Source organism: Phocoena sinus, chromosome 3, assembly GCF_008692025.1.
Source record: "Phocoena sinus isolate mPhoSin1 chromosome 3, mPhoSin1.pri, whole genome shotgun sequence".
In the NCBI taxonomy this organism is placed as follows: Eukaryota; Metazoa; Chordata; class Mammalia; order Artiodactyla; family Phocoenidae; genus Phocoena; species Phocoena sinus.
This window is the reverse complement of record NC_045765.1, coordinates 165152774-165165532: the sequence shown is the minus strand read 5'-3', so window position 1 is coordinate 165165532 and position 12759 is coordinate 165152774. Positions and strand designations below refer to the sequence as shown.

The window sequence follows — 12759 nt, the reverse complement described above, 5'->3', positions numbered from 1 at the left end:
GCACCTGGGTTGAATTTCCGAGTTGCAGTTTCATAATATTCAATAAGAACTATTTCCTTTTGGAAATAATGAATCATTGAATTGAATGCCCCCCTAGACTGTTTAGATTTTCCAATAGTTCATAACCTGTTGGTGCATATCAGCTCTTATCTTACCTTGTTGGGCAGAACGAAATAGTGTCAGAATTACCAGAACTCAGGCTTTTAATAGAAATATAACCAAGTTCTCGGGCTTCCCTGGTGGTGCAGTGGTTAAGAATCCACCTGCCAATGCAGGGGACACGGGTTCGAGCCCTGGTCCTGGAGGATCCCACATGCCGCGGAGCAACTAAGCCCGTGGGCCACAGCTACTGAGCCTGTGCTCTAGAGCCTGCGAGTCACAACTACTGAGCCCACGCACCACAACTACTGAAGCCCGTGCGCCTAGAGCCCGTGCTCCCCAACAAGAGAAGCCATCGCAAGGAGCAGCCCGCGCACCGCAACGAAGAGTAGCCCCCGCTCGCCGCAACTAGAGAAAGCCCGCGCGCAGCAACGAAGACCCAGCGCAGCCAAGAATAAATAAATTAAATAAATAAATTTAAAAAATATATATATATATATATATATATATAACCAAGTTCTGAACAGCTGATATATTGGCTCCTTGGTTTTTGGCATCCCAAGGAGTAACGTCAGCTCTGCTGTTGAGATCCCAGGGGTTGGGGATAGGGTTGCGGAGCCTTGTTAATTCAGTGGAATATTAATGCCCCCAAGTGACAGGTGTATTTAATAAATGCTCTTAGAAGCCGTATGAGGGAAGCCGTGATCATCTCTGAAGAGAAGCAGAACCCGGTGGAGGTTGGCAGGTTCCAGACTGGCTTAAGAGAGCTGGCTTTCATACCTGAGGTGTTGGTGTCACTCCTGCGGCACTTGCGGAGCAAAAACAAGCAAACAGAAGCCTTGAATCTCCCTGGGATTCCGGGCAGCAAAGCAGATGGAAAGGAAGGTGTAGGAGGCCCGTTTACCGAACAGAGAGCAGAGGCACTCCCGCTGTACATCGTGTGCTCATCTTTGTCTTAGGCAAGCCCTGACTATGTGTTTCTGGAAAGCCGAAGGATATGATATCACCAGAGAGGTTTCTTTCTGTTTATAGAGGAAAACATGAATTTTCTGTGACTAAGTTGGAATAGTGTCAAGTAATTAGGCAGAGAAAGGGCTAAAAATAAGGCATTTCATATCACCAAGGGCACTGTCTTAGCCTGGGCACCCACGAGAGCCAACCGTGGGACAAGTGGTTGTTCTGGAAAGTCACCCTTGGAAGCTGGTCAGGGATAAGGAAGCCAGATTGGGAAGACTGGAAAATGAACCAGTGTGAGCTCATTAGCTGGCTACCCTGCGGGCTGTGGGCTTGAGCCCTGCTGAGACCCTCTGAGAGACTGAAATGCCTGAGGGTAGGGTGGGATCACCTGCCCCACCCCCTTCAAGGGCTCTTCCCTGTGACCCTGCGTCCTGCGTATACCCCAAGTGCCCAAGATACAGGCCACAGACAGCACAGGAGGAGGCCTGTAAGGACCGGTCCACAGTGGTCTTGTGGTGACTGTCACCGGCGGAAAAAGGCTCTTCCCTCGGTTCTCGTCCTCTCGAAGAGAAAGAATTCAGTCCAGAGACATAGAGCAGTTTTAAGTAGCAAGAGCTTTTTATTAAGCAAAGCAAAAGTACACTCCGGAGAGAGAGAAGGGGCGCGGGGTTGTTTGGAAACTGGAAGCAGCCCCGCGGTAGGGCTGGGGTTGGTTTTTCAGAGTGGTGGAAAGCCCCTCAGGTCCTGCATCATTTGACTGCCAAGCTGATCGACAGCTTTAGGTTATATAACTTCTTCCTTCTGCGCAGGCGCTTACCCACAGGCACCCGGGCAAAACCCACAGAAGGGTGATGGATGCAGAAACCACAATGCTAATTTATTACAAACACGGCGTGATGAACCCCGGGTTACTGAGTCACCTTTTAGGTCTTGGTATGCCTGCACCAACCTGTGCTGGTGGTTTTATCTTGTTTGGTCTTGATAAGGCTGGAGACTTAACAGTCCTTGACCACAAAAGGGAGGCTCTCTGGGCATGTTCTAATCACCAGTGTCCAGATGGGGGAGGGAGAGATGACCCCGTCCAGGATGGGGCAGGGACCTGCTCATGTCTAACTATCTGACATGACCAGCAGGGTCTCTCGGCAGGAGGGGGACCAGATTGGGGCTCTGAAGGGTAGATAACATGGGGATGGGGGCTTATAGATAAGATAACATGGGGATGGGGGCTTATAGATAAATAGGAAAGGAAGTGACGCACCCTGGGCTCTGCCTGCCTCCTGCTGGTCCCACATACCTGGCCTTGACTGTTGGAGGAAAGCGTCCTAAGAATGAGCAACGGAAGGTAGATTGTTTTCCTTTAGTCCCTTTTAGAATGCTTTCTGCTTCCAGTAACAGAAATCCTGACTTGACGGTGGCTTAAAGAAAGCAAGTGTCTGTCTGTCTCACCTCACTGGAAGTCACCATGCAGAGCTTGGCCCTGGACTCCATGAGGACATCACAGAGCCAGGTTTCTTCCTCTTGTCCGCTCAGCTCCACCCGGCCCCCCAACCACCTGCCAGTGTGTTGACTGGTCACCTCATGATTGCACGATGGTCACCAGAGCTCCAGGCCTCAGATTCATTGGTCCCTTCGATCAGGGTGCCGCAGCCTTCTCTTTGTGGCTCACTGACCAGCTGTAAGGGAGACTGGGAGAACGGGGAACAACGTGGCAGGTCATCGAGGTCAGAACCATAATCCTCAGTGGGGTGGGGATGTGTGTGATCCCCCAGGGGACATTTTTGGTTGTCACAACTGGTGGAATGCTACTGGCATCTAGTGCACAGAGAACAGGGATGCTGTTAAAAGCCCTACAATCCCCAGAACAAATAGTCATCTGGCCCCAAATGTCAGTATGGCCAAGTTTTGAAACTCAGGGATAGACCAGTCATGATGCATTGCCTAGAACTGAGTAGTTGCTGCCTTGAATAAAATAGAGGATTCTGTATAGACAGCTCACAGCACTTAACGTGGCAGCAGATGGACTCATTGGCAGGAGCCCAGCCTTTGCACGGCTGGACCCCTGGGCGAAACAACATGGGGTGGGAGGATGAGGATGCCGGGTGTCTCTGGGGCAGGCGATGGGTACTTTGGCCTGTCAGAGGTGCTCCGTATTTTCTAAAAAGATATAAGTATAACGTGCTAATCGTCAGTACTTGCCTTTCATGATTTAATGACTATGCCCAGGCCTTTAATATTACCCTTAATAGTACTTTCTTAAGGAAGTGAATCTCTAATTTATAGCATAGCTCAGATTCTTGAGCTGCATTACAGTCAGAATGGCCTCCGTTCTTTACAGTGTTTGTATTTTCCAAGGTGATTTTGAAAAGGAAGAGGTGCACTCAACTTTTGACAGCTGTTCCTTTAGTTTTCCATTAGCATTTGAAAAATGTCTCTTTCAAGCAGCGTTCATTAAGATTTTAATTTTTCAGTTTGCTCCTTTTTTAAGTGACGTGCAACGAATTAAGGTTTAATGTGTCAATCTATTTTTTGCAATGACATTTTTACTGCCCCCTTTTCATCTGAGTCCGTTTATAAATTGTACTGTAGCTAATGAGTTCCATCGTGATCTCCAGTTCCCAATAATTACCACTCTTCTGATATGTTCTTTAACGTGTCACAGAATTAAGAGCATTACCGGGCGAGCTCAGGTGAGCTGCGTCTGCCTCAGCCATGGGGCCGCTGAGGGCTATGGGGCAGGGAAGTCGCTGAGACCCCCTGCTGCTCTCGTTCATATTCACCAGCCGTCGCATGCCGGACACCCCGGTCTGTGTGGGATGTAGATGCAGAAGCTTCTGCTGGGCCTGGTCCCTGGGTAGACTAGATAACTGCCCTACTTCCCACATTGCTTTGCCAGTGGAAATATGACTAATGGGACTTGAAATGCTGAATGATTTTTAACTGTATATTTGGCTGAGATTGGCCCAAGATTAATTGAACAGCAATCCCTGGTTAATTTCTGTTTTACTACCGAGCTGAAACTTATGAACATTTTATCAAGTTGAGCTGAAGTTTAACTTTGCAGTATTAAGAGGGGGCAGTGGCTGGTACGGAGGAGATTTATTAAGGAAGTGACCAGTGTAAGGGAGACCGTGAGGATGTAGGAGATGCAGCCTCTGTCCTGCAGAAAGACAGAACCGATGGGAGATATATATTAAGAGATTTATTTTAGGGAATTGGCTCACGTGATTTAGGGGCTTGGTAAGCCTGGAATCTGTAGGACAGGCCAGTGGGCTGGAGACCTGGGCAGGAGTGGATGCTGCCGTCTTCAGGCTGAATTCTTTCTTCTCCAGGAAACTTCAACTTTTGCTCCTAAGACCTTGGACGAGGCTCACCCACATTTTGGGTGGTAATCTGGACTTAAAAGTCAACCAGTTGTGGATGCTAACCGCGCCTACAGAACAGCTTCACAGCGCACCTAGATTACTGTTGGATTAAGTCCCTGAGTACTAGGCCCTGGCCCTGTTGGCACAGGAAAGTGTCACAGAGGAAGAGCCCCCCAGCAGGGTGGTGGGAAGTGCAGGCAGCTGAGGGTCAGGACCCAGGTCTGAGCACTTCTCTCTTACCAGCTTCGAGGTCTCCAGCAGTGCCCTCAGCCACTGGGACCACCATCCATTCTGTAGCAAACATTTATTAAATGCATGCCTCCCACCAGCCAGAACTATGTGTGTTAAGGAAGCAAAAATGACTCAAGTGTTTGCTTAAACTGCCTCTGTCCTGGAGAAGCCCACGACCCACGACCAACTAACCACCAGCACGAAAAGTGAAGGACCACACGTTTCCTGTAAGATAAGAACCATAATCGTCCCCACAAGAGATCTTGGAGGAAAAAGGGAGATGATAAATAAATAGGACACTGAATGCTTTGCCCGTGAGTTACTGTTAGTATTTTTAGAACATTCTAGTATCATCTGCCAAGTGTTACAAAGCACCTTTGTGGTCTGATTGTGTCTCCATTGCTGGAAAGCCATGAAATCTTATTTCTATAAAAAAATTCCACGATTTAGGTGCTGAGTTTAGGGGGTTTTATTTAGGAAAGACAAACCATTAAGTGGAACACTTAAAGGTCGGTTGTGGGGCTTCCCTGGTGGCGCAGTGGTTGAGAGTCCGCCTGCCGATGCAGGGGACACGGGTTCATGCCCTGGTCCGGGAAGATCCCACATGCCGTGGAGTGGCTGGGCCCGTGAGCCATGGCCGCTGAGCCTGCGTGTCCAGAGCCTGTGCTCCGCAACGGGAGAGGCCACAACAGTGAGAGGCCTGCGTACCGCAAAAACAAAAGGTCGGTTGTGTTACAATAGTAAACGCAAGAGGTGACGGTCAGGTGTGGGTTCATCCAGGTGGCCCAGCTCCAGGGTAGGGTCTGTTAGAAGGTTTTGGAAGTTTCGCCTTTGATCCATTTCACTGTCTTTTCGTTTTCTGCCTGTGGAAGGGAGGTCTTATTGCATCCACCCATTCCTGTTTCTTCTTTGCGGTTTTCAGGGGCAGATGTCCACGCCAGGGACCCTCACCGTGGAATGTCGTCCCAGGAGTGGGCTACTTACACGGGAAGGTTCGAAGCGGTCCACGTCATCCAGAGGCTGCTGGAGCGACCCTGCCCAGAGCAGTTTGGGGAAAAGTACAAGCCAGAGCTGCCGCTGGCCCCCGAGGCGGGTCCGAAGCCTGCGGGCTCCAAGAACTGCTTGCAGAGGCTCACCGAGTTTGTGCGGTCCATGCTGACCTCCCGCTTGCGCCAAGGCCTGGAGGATGGGGGCGCCCTGGACCACATGGTCAGGATGACCACGAGCCTCTACAGCCCCGCCGTGGCCGTCGTCTGCCAGACCATGTGCCCCGAGAACCCCCCCTGTGTGGGGAAAAGGCGGCTGGCGGTGCAGGAAATCCTGGCGGCACGGGGGCACCCGGACACGCAAGCCCAAGAGAGGGACAAAGCGGAGGGCGCCGAGCAGCGATTCCGGACCTCGCAGACCGCGGGGGTCTCCAGAGAGGGGGCCCCCAGAGCCAGCTCCACGTCTTCTTCCCAGCTGCCAGCTGCCCCGCGGAAGGCCAGCCTCCTGTCCCTGCAGCTGCTGCGGCGGAGCAGCGTGCGGCCGGGCGTGGTCATCCCCAAGGTGCGCATCAGCAAGGCGCCCGCGCCCGCCTTCCAGCCCGAGCGCGCGGCGAAGGGCAGCACCAAGGACAGCACCCACCTGCAGCTCCCCAAGTGGCGGTACAAGGAGGCGAAGGAGGAAAGAAGGAAGGCGGAAGAGGCAGAGAAGCAGCGGCTGGCCACGGCGCACAAGGAGAAGCGGGCACCGTCCTGGAGGAAAAGGACGTGACGGGGGGGCACGGGGAGTGTCTGGGGGTGGGCGGGAGGAAGGACGCAGAACCTCCGCCCGGCCCTTGCCTTTTACGCACCACACGTCCCCGTGCCCGCAGGCTCCTTCGGCCAGAGAAAACGTTTGTGTTTGTTCAGCCTGCACCCAAGAGTGAATTGGGCATAGCACTAATCGATTTGCCTAAAACCAGTTCCCCCAGCAGTCAGTACACTTAGTGGGCGTTTTACCTAAAAGTTTATCTTTAGAACCTCCGTTAAGAAATTTTTAAGACCAGTTTGTCAGAAGGGCATTTTCTGTATAATTCTGTATTTTTAATCACAGTCAAACGTGCAGCACGTTACCAGCCCCATACAAAGATGGGGCTCTTCGTACGTAGGATGGTTTTAATGCATTTGTCTGAAGACCCTTTGTTTAAAGTACCGTTTCTAGCAATGACTACTTGTGATATCTCTATGATTTCACACAGAATTTGTGGCATTCTCCCCCCTTCTGCTGTTTGTTTGGGTCTTTGCCTTTCCATCTCACGTGGGTGCCCGTGAGCACTGCATGTTCTTAACTGGATTAAGTGATGCAGAATATTTCTTTCCATCTGATGGAGGCATTTACTTTACAGCAAAATGATCAAGTAAGATAGAGGAATCAGATTTCCTTGTGTCTTACTTTTTAAGCTCTCTTGTCCATCCAGTGCTAAAAAATGATGAAAAAACCCAGTTGTCAAAGTATGAGACTACGTAGAGAAGCATGTATTTATTGCTAGGACTAAACTCATTTTAAGCAAGGGATTTTAGATAAACTGTATACAAAGTCTTGAACATATTCAAAAATAGATATTGACTTAAGAAAAAAGAATTTAAGAAAATAGGGTCAAATCTAATAAATTATTACTAGAAATACAAAAGTAAGTTATGTGCTCTTGGATAAATTGAATTCAGATATCCTTAAAATGTAAAGAAGATGCAAAAAGCATAAGGAACCCAGTGTCCTGCAGACTGCTGAAATGGGGGCAGGCGTAAATTTTTTAGAGAAACAGGGATTACAATTGAATACTTAAGCAAACATGTTTTAGGCAAATTTGCCTGGAGTGAGCTGGGTTGCTTCCGCCTCCTGACTCAATTCCAAGGAATCCCTGGTGTGGAATTACTTTCATTTTTCCTTTGATGACTGCCCCTGATCTTCAGTTTACCCTTATGCCGACTTTGTAGAATTTCCAAGATGTTGGGACTTCGGCAGAGCATGTATGTGATTTGCCCCGGGCCCTGAGCTCTCCCAGGGAGTTATCTCCAAAGCACTGAGAAATTCTAATGAATCTCTGGCCATCTGGGTTGCAGAGTCTCTCTCACATATGCACTACCAACAGCACTTTATTTAAATATTATTCTGCTCAGAAGCCATAGATTTAAAATATTACAGACCAGTTTGGAAGCTCTTTATTATAACTCTAGATTCGCAGGGGAAATCGTGCTCCCTGGCTATGCGGTAATGAGCACGTGTCTGTCTCATTATGTGGGCGGGGTAGCGCCACTCTCCCTCTTCTGCCCCATCCTTCAGAGTTGAGCATCTCACACTCACCTTCCCCCAAATCTCAATAAACAGACCATCAGGCTGCACCCAGACTGGTGGGAGACAGGTGTGACGATAATACAGCTCTTAAAGTCAGATTTTAGTGAGTTCCTCTCTCATCCCAGAAGGGCACAAGAAGAAAGGCACAGAGGTCTGGACCCACTTTGAGCATCACTGATGTAGTTGGCTGTTGGGTCACTTTCGTGTCTAAGAGTTGAGGTTGGCCAAGTCCCCTTGGATGAGATGAAAGCTGGTCCCCGACGTGGAGAGAAACACCCGTTTCCCTGACAGTCCAATCCATATCCTTTGAGATCATTTTCGTGTTTATGTATTTTCGTTGCTTTGAATGGTTAGCTGCATTTTTCTCACCAAGGGTTCAGCCCTCCTCCCTCCCCTCCAGTGTCCTCCCTCCCCTCCAGATGCGGCACTGATGAGCAGTGTCCCCCCCCAGCTCCGTCACCACATACATTTCCTGCTGACCCCTTTGCCTCCTTTTTTCCTTATTTGCTTTTGCTTTGTTTTGCCTGTTTTCTGCTCCAGATTTAGCTAAATGCCTTGATCATCCCTGGCACCACTACTCTGAGATCTAAAAAGGGCGGAAAAGCAAGGCAATGCTGAGGGATCAACGGTGCCCCGTGGAATTATCATGTCGTGCCCTCCGAACACCCAAGAGTGAATGAACGGCAGATTCCGCCCGCTGCTTCTGTGCAGTGTTGGCACAATCCCCCCACCTCCACCGCGCACTTTCCCCCTTTTTTTTCTTTAGGGAGGGAGACTTGGTTTGCTCTCCTGGCAGGTGACAGCACCGCCCTGCTGTAGATCCAGTGTCTGCTTGCACTCCTGATGTCTGTTAACTGTAAATAGTGAATTTCAACTTGACAGGTACCCTCTCAGGGATTTATATATAAATACAGTTAGGGGAAAAGTTGAAGTATATTTTAATACTTTTTAATATCTGAGTGAGTTATGATTAAACTAGATAGAAGAAATATTTCTAAGACAATGTCAGTTTTGCTGTTTTCTGGGGAGATGCCTGGGAATCACCCCTCGTGTTGAGATTTCTTGATTATTAGAAACTCGGGACTCTGGCAGCTGAAATGGCTTTGGAGTGGATGTGAAGTCACTTCAGTGCCTCTCAGTTGCCTCTTGTGGATGTGAAGCCTTGTATTAAAAAAAAAAAATTGCAGCCTTCATGTACGTAGAGATGGCTGTGACAACACAGATGGACCATTCATCGCTTTTACCTCTACAACTGTTTCCTCCCCATCTGATCCAGGGGTGTGTGGTGTGACAGTGACTGTTTTCTATCTGCTTATGTGAATCGTGTTCTACAGCCAGTCGAGCGCCAAGCTTACCGCTGGGAGTGGGGAGGGAAAAGCTGGAATGACTGCGTCGTTCAGAGACCTTGCATGTCTTTGGCTACCTTTGAGAAATGCAACACGTGACATTATGGACCTTCGTGACTTTTTCTGCAGCACCTCCCCACGAGCTCCTGGTGGCACTAGATGCCTCAGAAATAGGATCGGAAATTGCAGTAGTTCGTCATCTCAACTTCGGGCACCCCTGCTACTCACTCATTCTGCAGTGGAGGATAGAGTTCGTGATGTCAGTTGGAAAGTGGGATTTGTGGATGCAGCGTGGCCAGTCCAGGCTGCCTCTGTCTGCTTCCTTCCGTGCTGTGGACGACCGGGTCTCTGGAAGTCTGCTGAGTGGAGATGAGGCTGTGAAACAATCCCGTGAGGTGGGCCACACCCCAATCCTGAAGTGGATGCAAAGCCTGCTGTCTCCAGGGAAGAACCATGGGTACCGAGTTATTATGAAGTAAAGCACCCCTGAGGGGCCAATAAATGAGCTAAGACTAAGAAGTAGGGACGATTTGACTCTTGCGGCCTCTGGCAGGATCACAGTATTTCCCCCCTTATCCACGCTGCATTAAGACGGAAGACTGTCTTTTCATCATTCACTTGAGCTCCGCTAAAGGAGTTCTAGCCCTGACGGATGTCAGGTGCAGTGCTTACCCCCAGGTTCACTTGGAGACATGTGCTCGCTCAGTTCCCATCCTGATACAATGCAGGTGTTCCCTGCAGTGCTAAGATTTATCAGGAACTATTGTAAGCTGCTAGTCGCAATCTATCTTTTATAGGATGAAGTGCTGACACACTTTTTCTTTTTCACAGTATTTGGGGAAATCCTAACGCGCTACCCAAGTATTCCCTTGCGAGCCTTTTCGTCCCACATGGGTAACTGTTTGGATTCTGCATTTGGCTGTGGGTGCCCGGCTCACAGGATCCCTCGGGGCCCTGGTCTGCGTCTGGTCCTCGGTTTCCTCGGCGGCAGGCTCATGCTGGGCCTCTTTCAGCTGGGCCTGCTGGACAGTGGTCTTCTAGGGAAGGAATGGCAGAAGACCCATCACGACTGATCCTTATAAAACAAAGTCCCCTTTGCGACAACAGCTGGCATTGGGTACATAATCATGGCAGCGGGAGGGAGGGCTGTTGCCATGAAGAACTTACAACAAAACAGCTCTTCCTGAAAACGCTGGTTGCTCTCCTCTCCATGCATTTAGACTTTGTTTCAAACGTCCTTGTAACTCTTGAATCAGCTACTCACGGCTGTGCCCTTGAATTCACATGTTTCTTCATTAACATTTAAAATAAGAGGCTAAAACAATTCCTCTGGAGGTTTTTTGCTTTATTTTAAAGAAATGGAAAAAAACAAAAAACCACCACTGCCTGGTTTGATTTAGCTCATTTTTGAGGGACTCAGTTGAATGCCAGGGCTGCGTGCAAAATCTCTCCTTACCCTGACCCAGCCTGAAATAAGGCTCATGTGAAAGGCACAGCCCTGCAGTGCTCTGATGGTAGGAGCTCCTGGGCGAGGTTGTGTAGCCGGGCCTGGGCCATCGCTCTGCTTTTGGCTGCGTCCTTGGCATGGAGGGGCAGAATCCAGAGGGGATGCTTGGGGAGCTCCACCAGGCATTCACCCCATGGCACCAGGCTAGCCACAGAGTCAGCATCTTACCCTGCGGAGGCACTGAGATGTTCCCAAGTCTGCCCAAGTATCAGTACTCTAATTAATCAACACTAACACAGTTTGGTTTTTGAGAGAATCATTTCATCATAATGGGACACCTTTATATTGTTTTTGAAGAAAATGAAGACGAGAAACAAAATGAAACCAGCGGCTGCAGGCACGGCAGTGGCCTGTGTTGGTTTGATGCTTTATGAGATTTTGGGAGGTCGCATTGAAGCACTTTAACACCAGTTTTTGAGCAGAAGTTCTAGAAGCTGGTTTGGAACCTCACAGCTCTGTCAAACAGGATGAAAACCAGAAAAGGATGCTATAAACCTGGCCATGTTACCAGCAGCCCTGTGAGCCTCTCGGCCATCCTAAGGAATTTGAATAACAGACCCCATTCAAACAAACAGGCAAAGCTAATCTCATTGGAATTCTCTTCATTCAAATCCTTGTTCTGACTCACATGTACTGGGTGTCTGAGAATGTGTGTTTTTAACCAGGGTGACTTAAGAACTGTATGGACTCTGCACAGGTGCCTGGTTTCAGGTTATGTCATGTTGGTATAAGCTCTGTTTTCTGAATGTAAAACTATTTTCATTGTCGTTTCTAAAAATCCCGTAGGTTTCCGGATATTGTAAAAATGTTGAATAAGGATATAGTTGTGTAAATTTCATAGTGTTTTATTTTGAGGTGAGAGTTTTGTTACAGTTTATAAAAGATATTTTTCTATTTAGACCTCAGGGCTATTTGGGGACCTACAAATAAATGTGGCCCCAGCAGTTTCAATTCTTGATACCCAAAAGGTTAATAATCATCTTTAAGTTGAATAGGATATGTTATTCAGCAGAAGGAATGTGTCTTTCCCTCTTAGCTTCTCTTTTAACAAACTCTGTATCTAAAGTTTAAAACATAGCAAAAAGGATGTGAGTCATGAAGTTGTGGCTACGGAATTTAAAATCACTTGTGAAATAAAGTCTTATGGTACAACGGTGTGATACTTGGATAAACCTAAGTGTGTGTAAATTAGAAAATGACACAATGATACCAGTGTTTTTAATGTTACTTATTTTGATAGAAATAGATGTGCACTTCCTTCATCTGACACACTTTTATTTTTCACATTTCAAAAGTAAGACTTTTAAATTCATGAGCTATCTGTGAATACCTCTCTGCACGTGTTAAAATAATCTCTTTACATTCTGCCTCTTCTCAGAAGTACCCACTGGTAGGGAGGCATCCTTCAGCTGTGTTTCTGTGGATTTATTTACCTGTGTATATAGAAACAAGTTTAGTTTTGTTATTTATTTATTATTATTATATATATTATATAATATGTTATATAATATATACATTTATAATATAATTTTTTTCATTTAGTTTATTTTTTATTAGTTGATTTACAATGTTGTATTAGTTTCAGGTGTACAGCAAAGTGATTCAGATACAGATATACTTTTTCAGTATAAAGTATATATATATACTTTTTCAGATTCTTTTCCATTATAGGTTATTACAAGATAACTGAGTACAGTTCCCTGTGCTAGACAGTAGGTCCTTGTTGTTCATCTGTTTTATATGTAGTAGTGTGTATCCGTTAATCCCAAGCTCCTAATTTCTCCCTTTGCCCCTTCCCCTTTAGTAACCGTGTTTGTCTTCCATGTCTGTGGGTCCATTTCTGTTCTGTAAATAAGTTCATTTGTATCATATTTTTTAGGTTCCACATATAAGTGATATCATGATATTTGTCTTTTCTCTGTTTGACATAGAAATATATTTT

The 12759-nt window shown here is 47.5% G+C and overlaps 1 protein-coding gene across 1 annotated transcript in view; it reads left to right on the top strand.

The window, feature by feature from the left end:
* The window catches only part of ANKRD33B (ankyrin repeat domain 33B), a 93358-nt gene extending 80968 nt beyond the window's left edge, over positions 1 to 12390 (top strand). The window contains exon 4 of the mRNA XM_032625798.1: positions 5572 to 12390. Coding sequence (XP_032481689.1) covers positions 5572 to 6404 — 833 coding nt within the window. The 3' untranslated portion in view covers positions 6405 to 12390. The remainder of the gene's footprint in view (positions 1 to 5571) is intronic.
* The last annotated feature ends 369 nt before the right edge of the window (positions 12391 to 12759 follow it).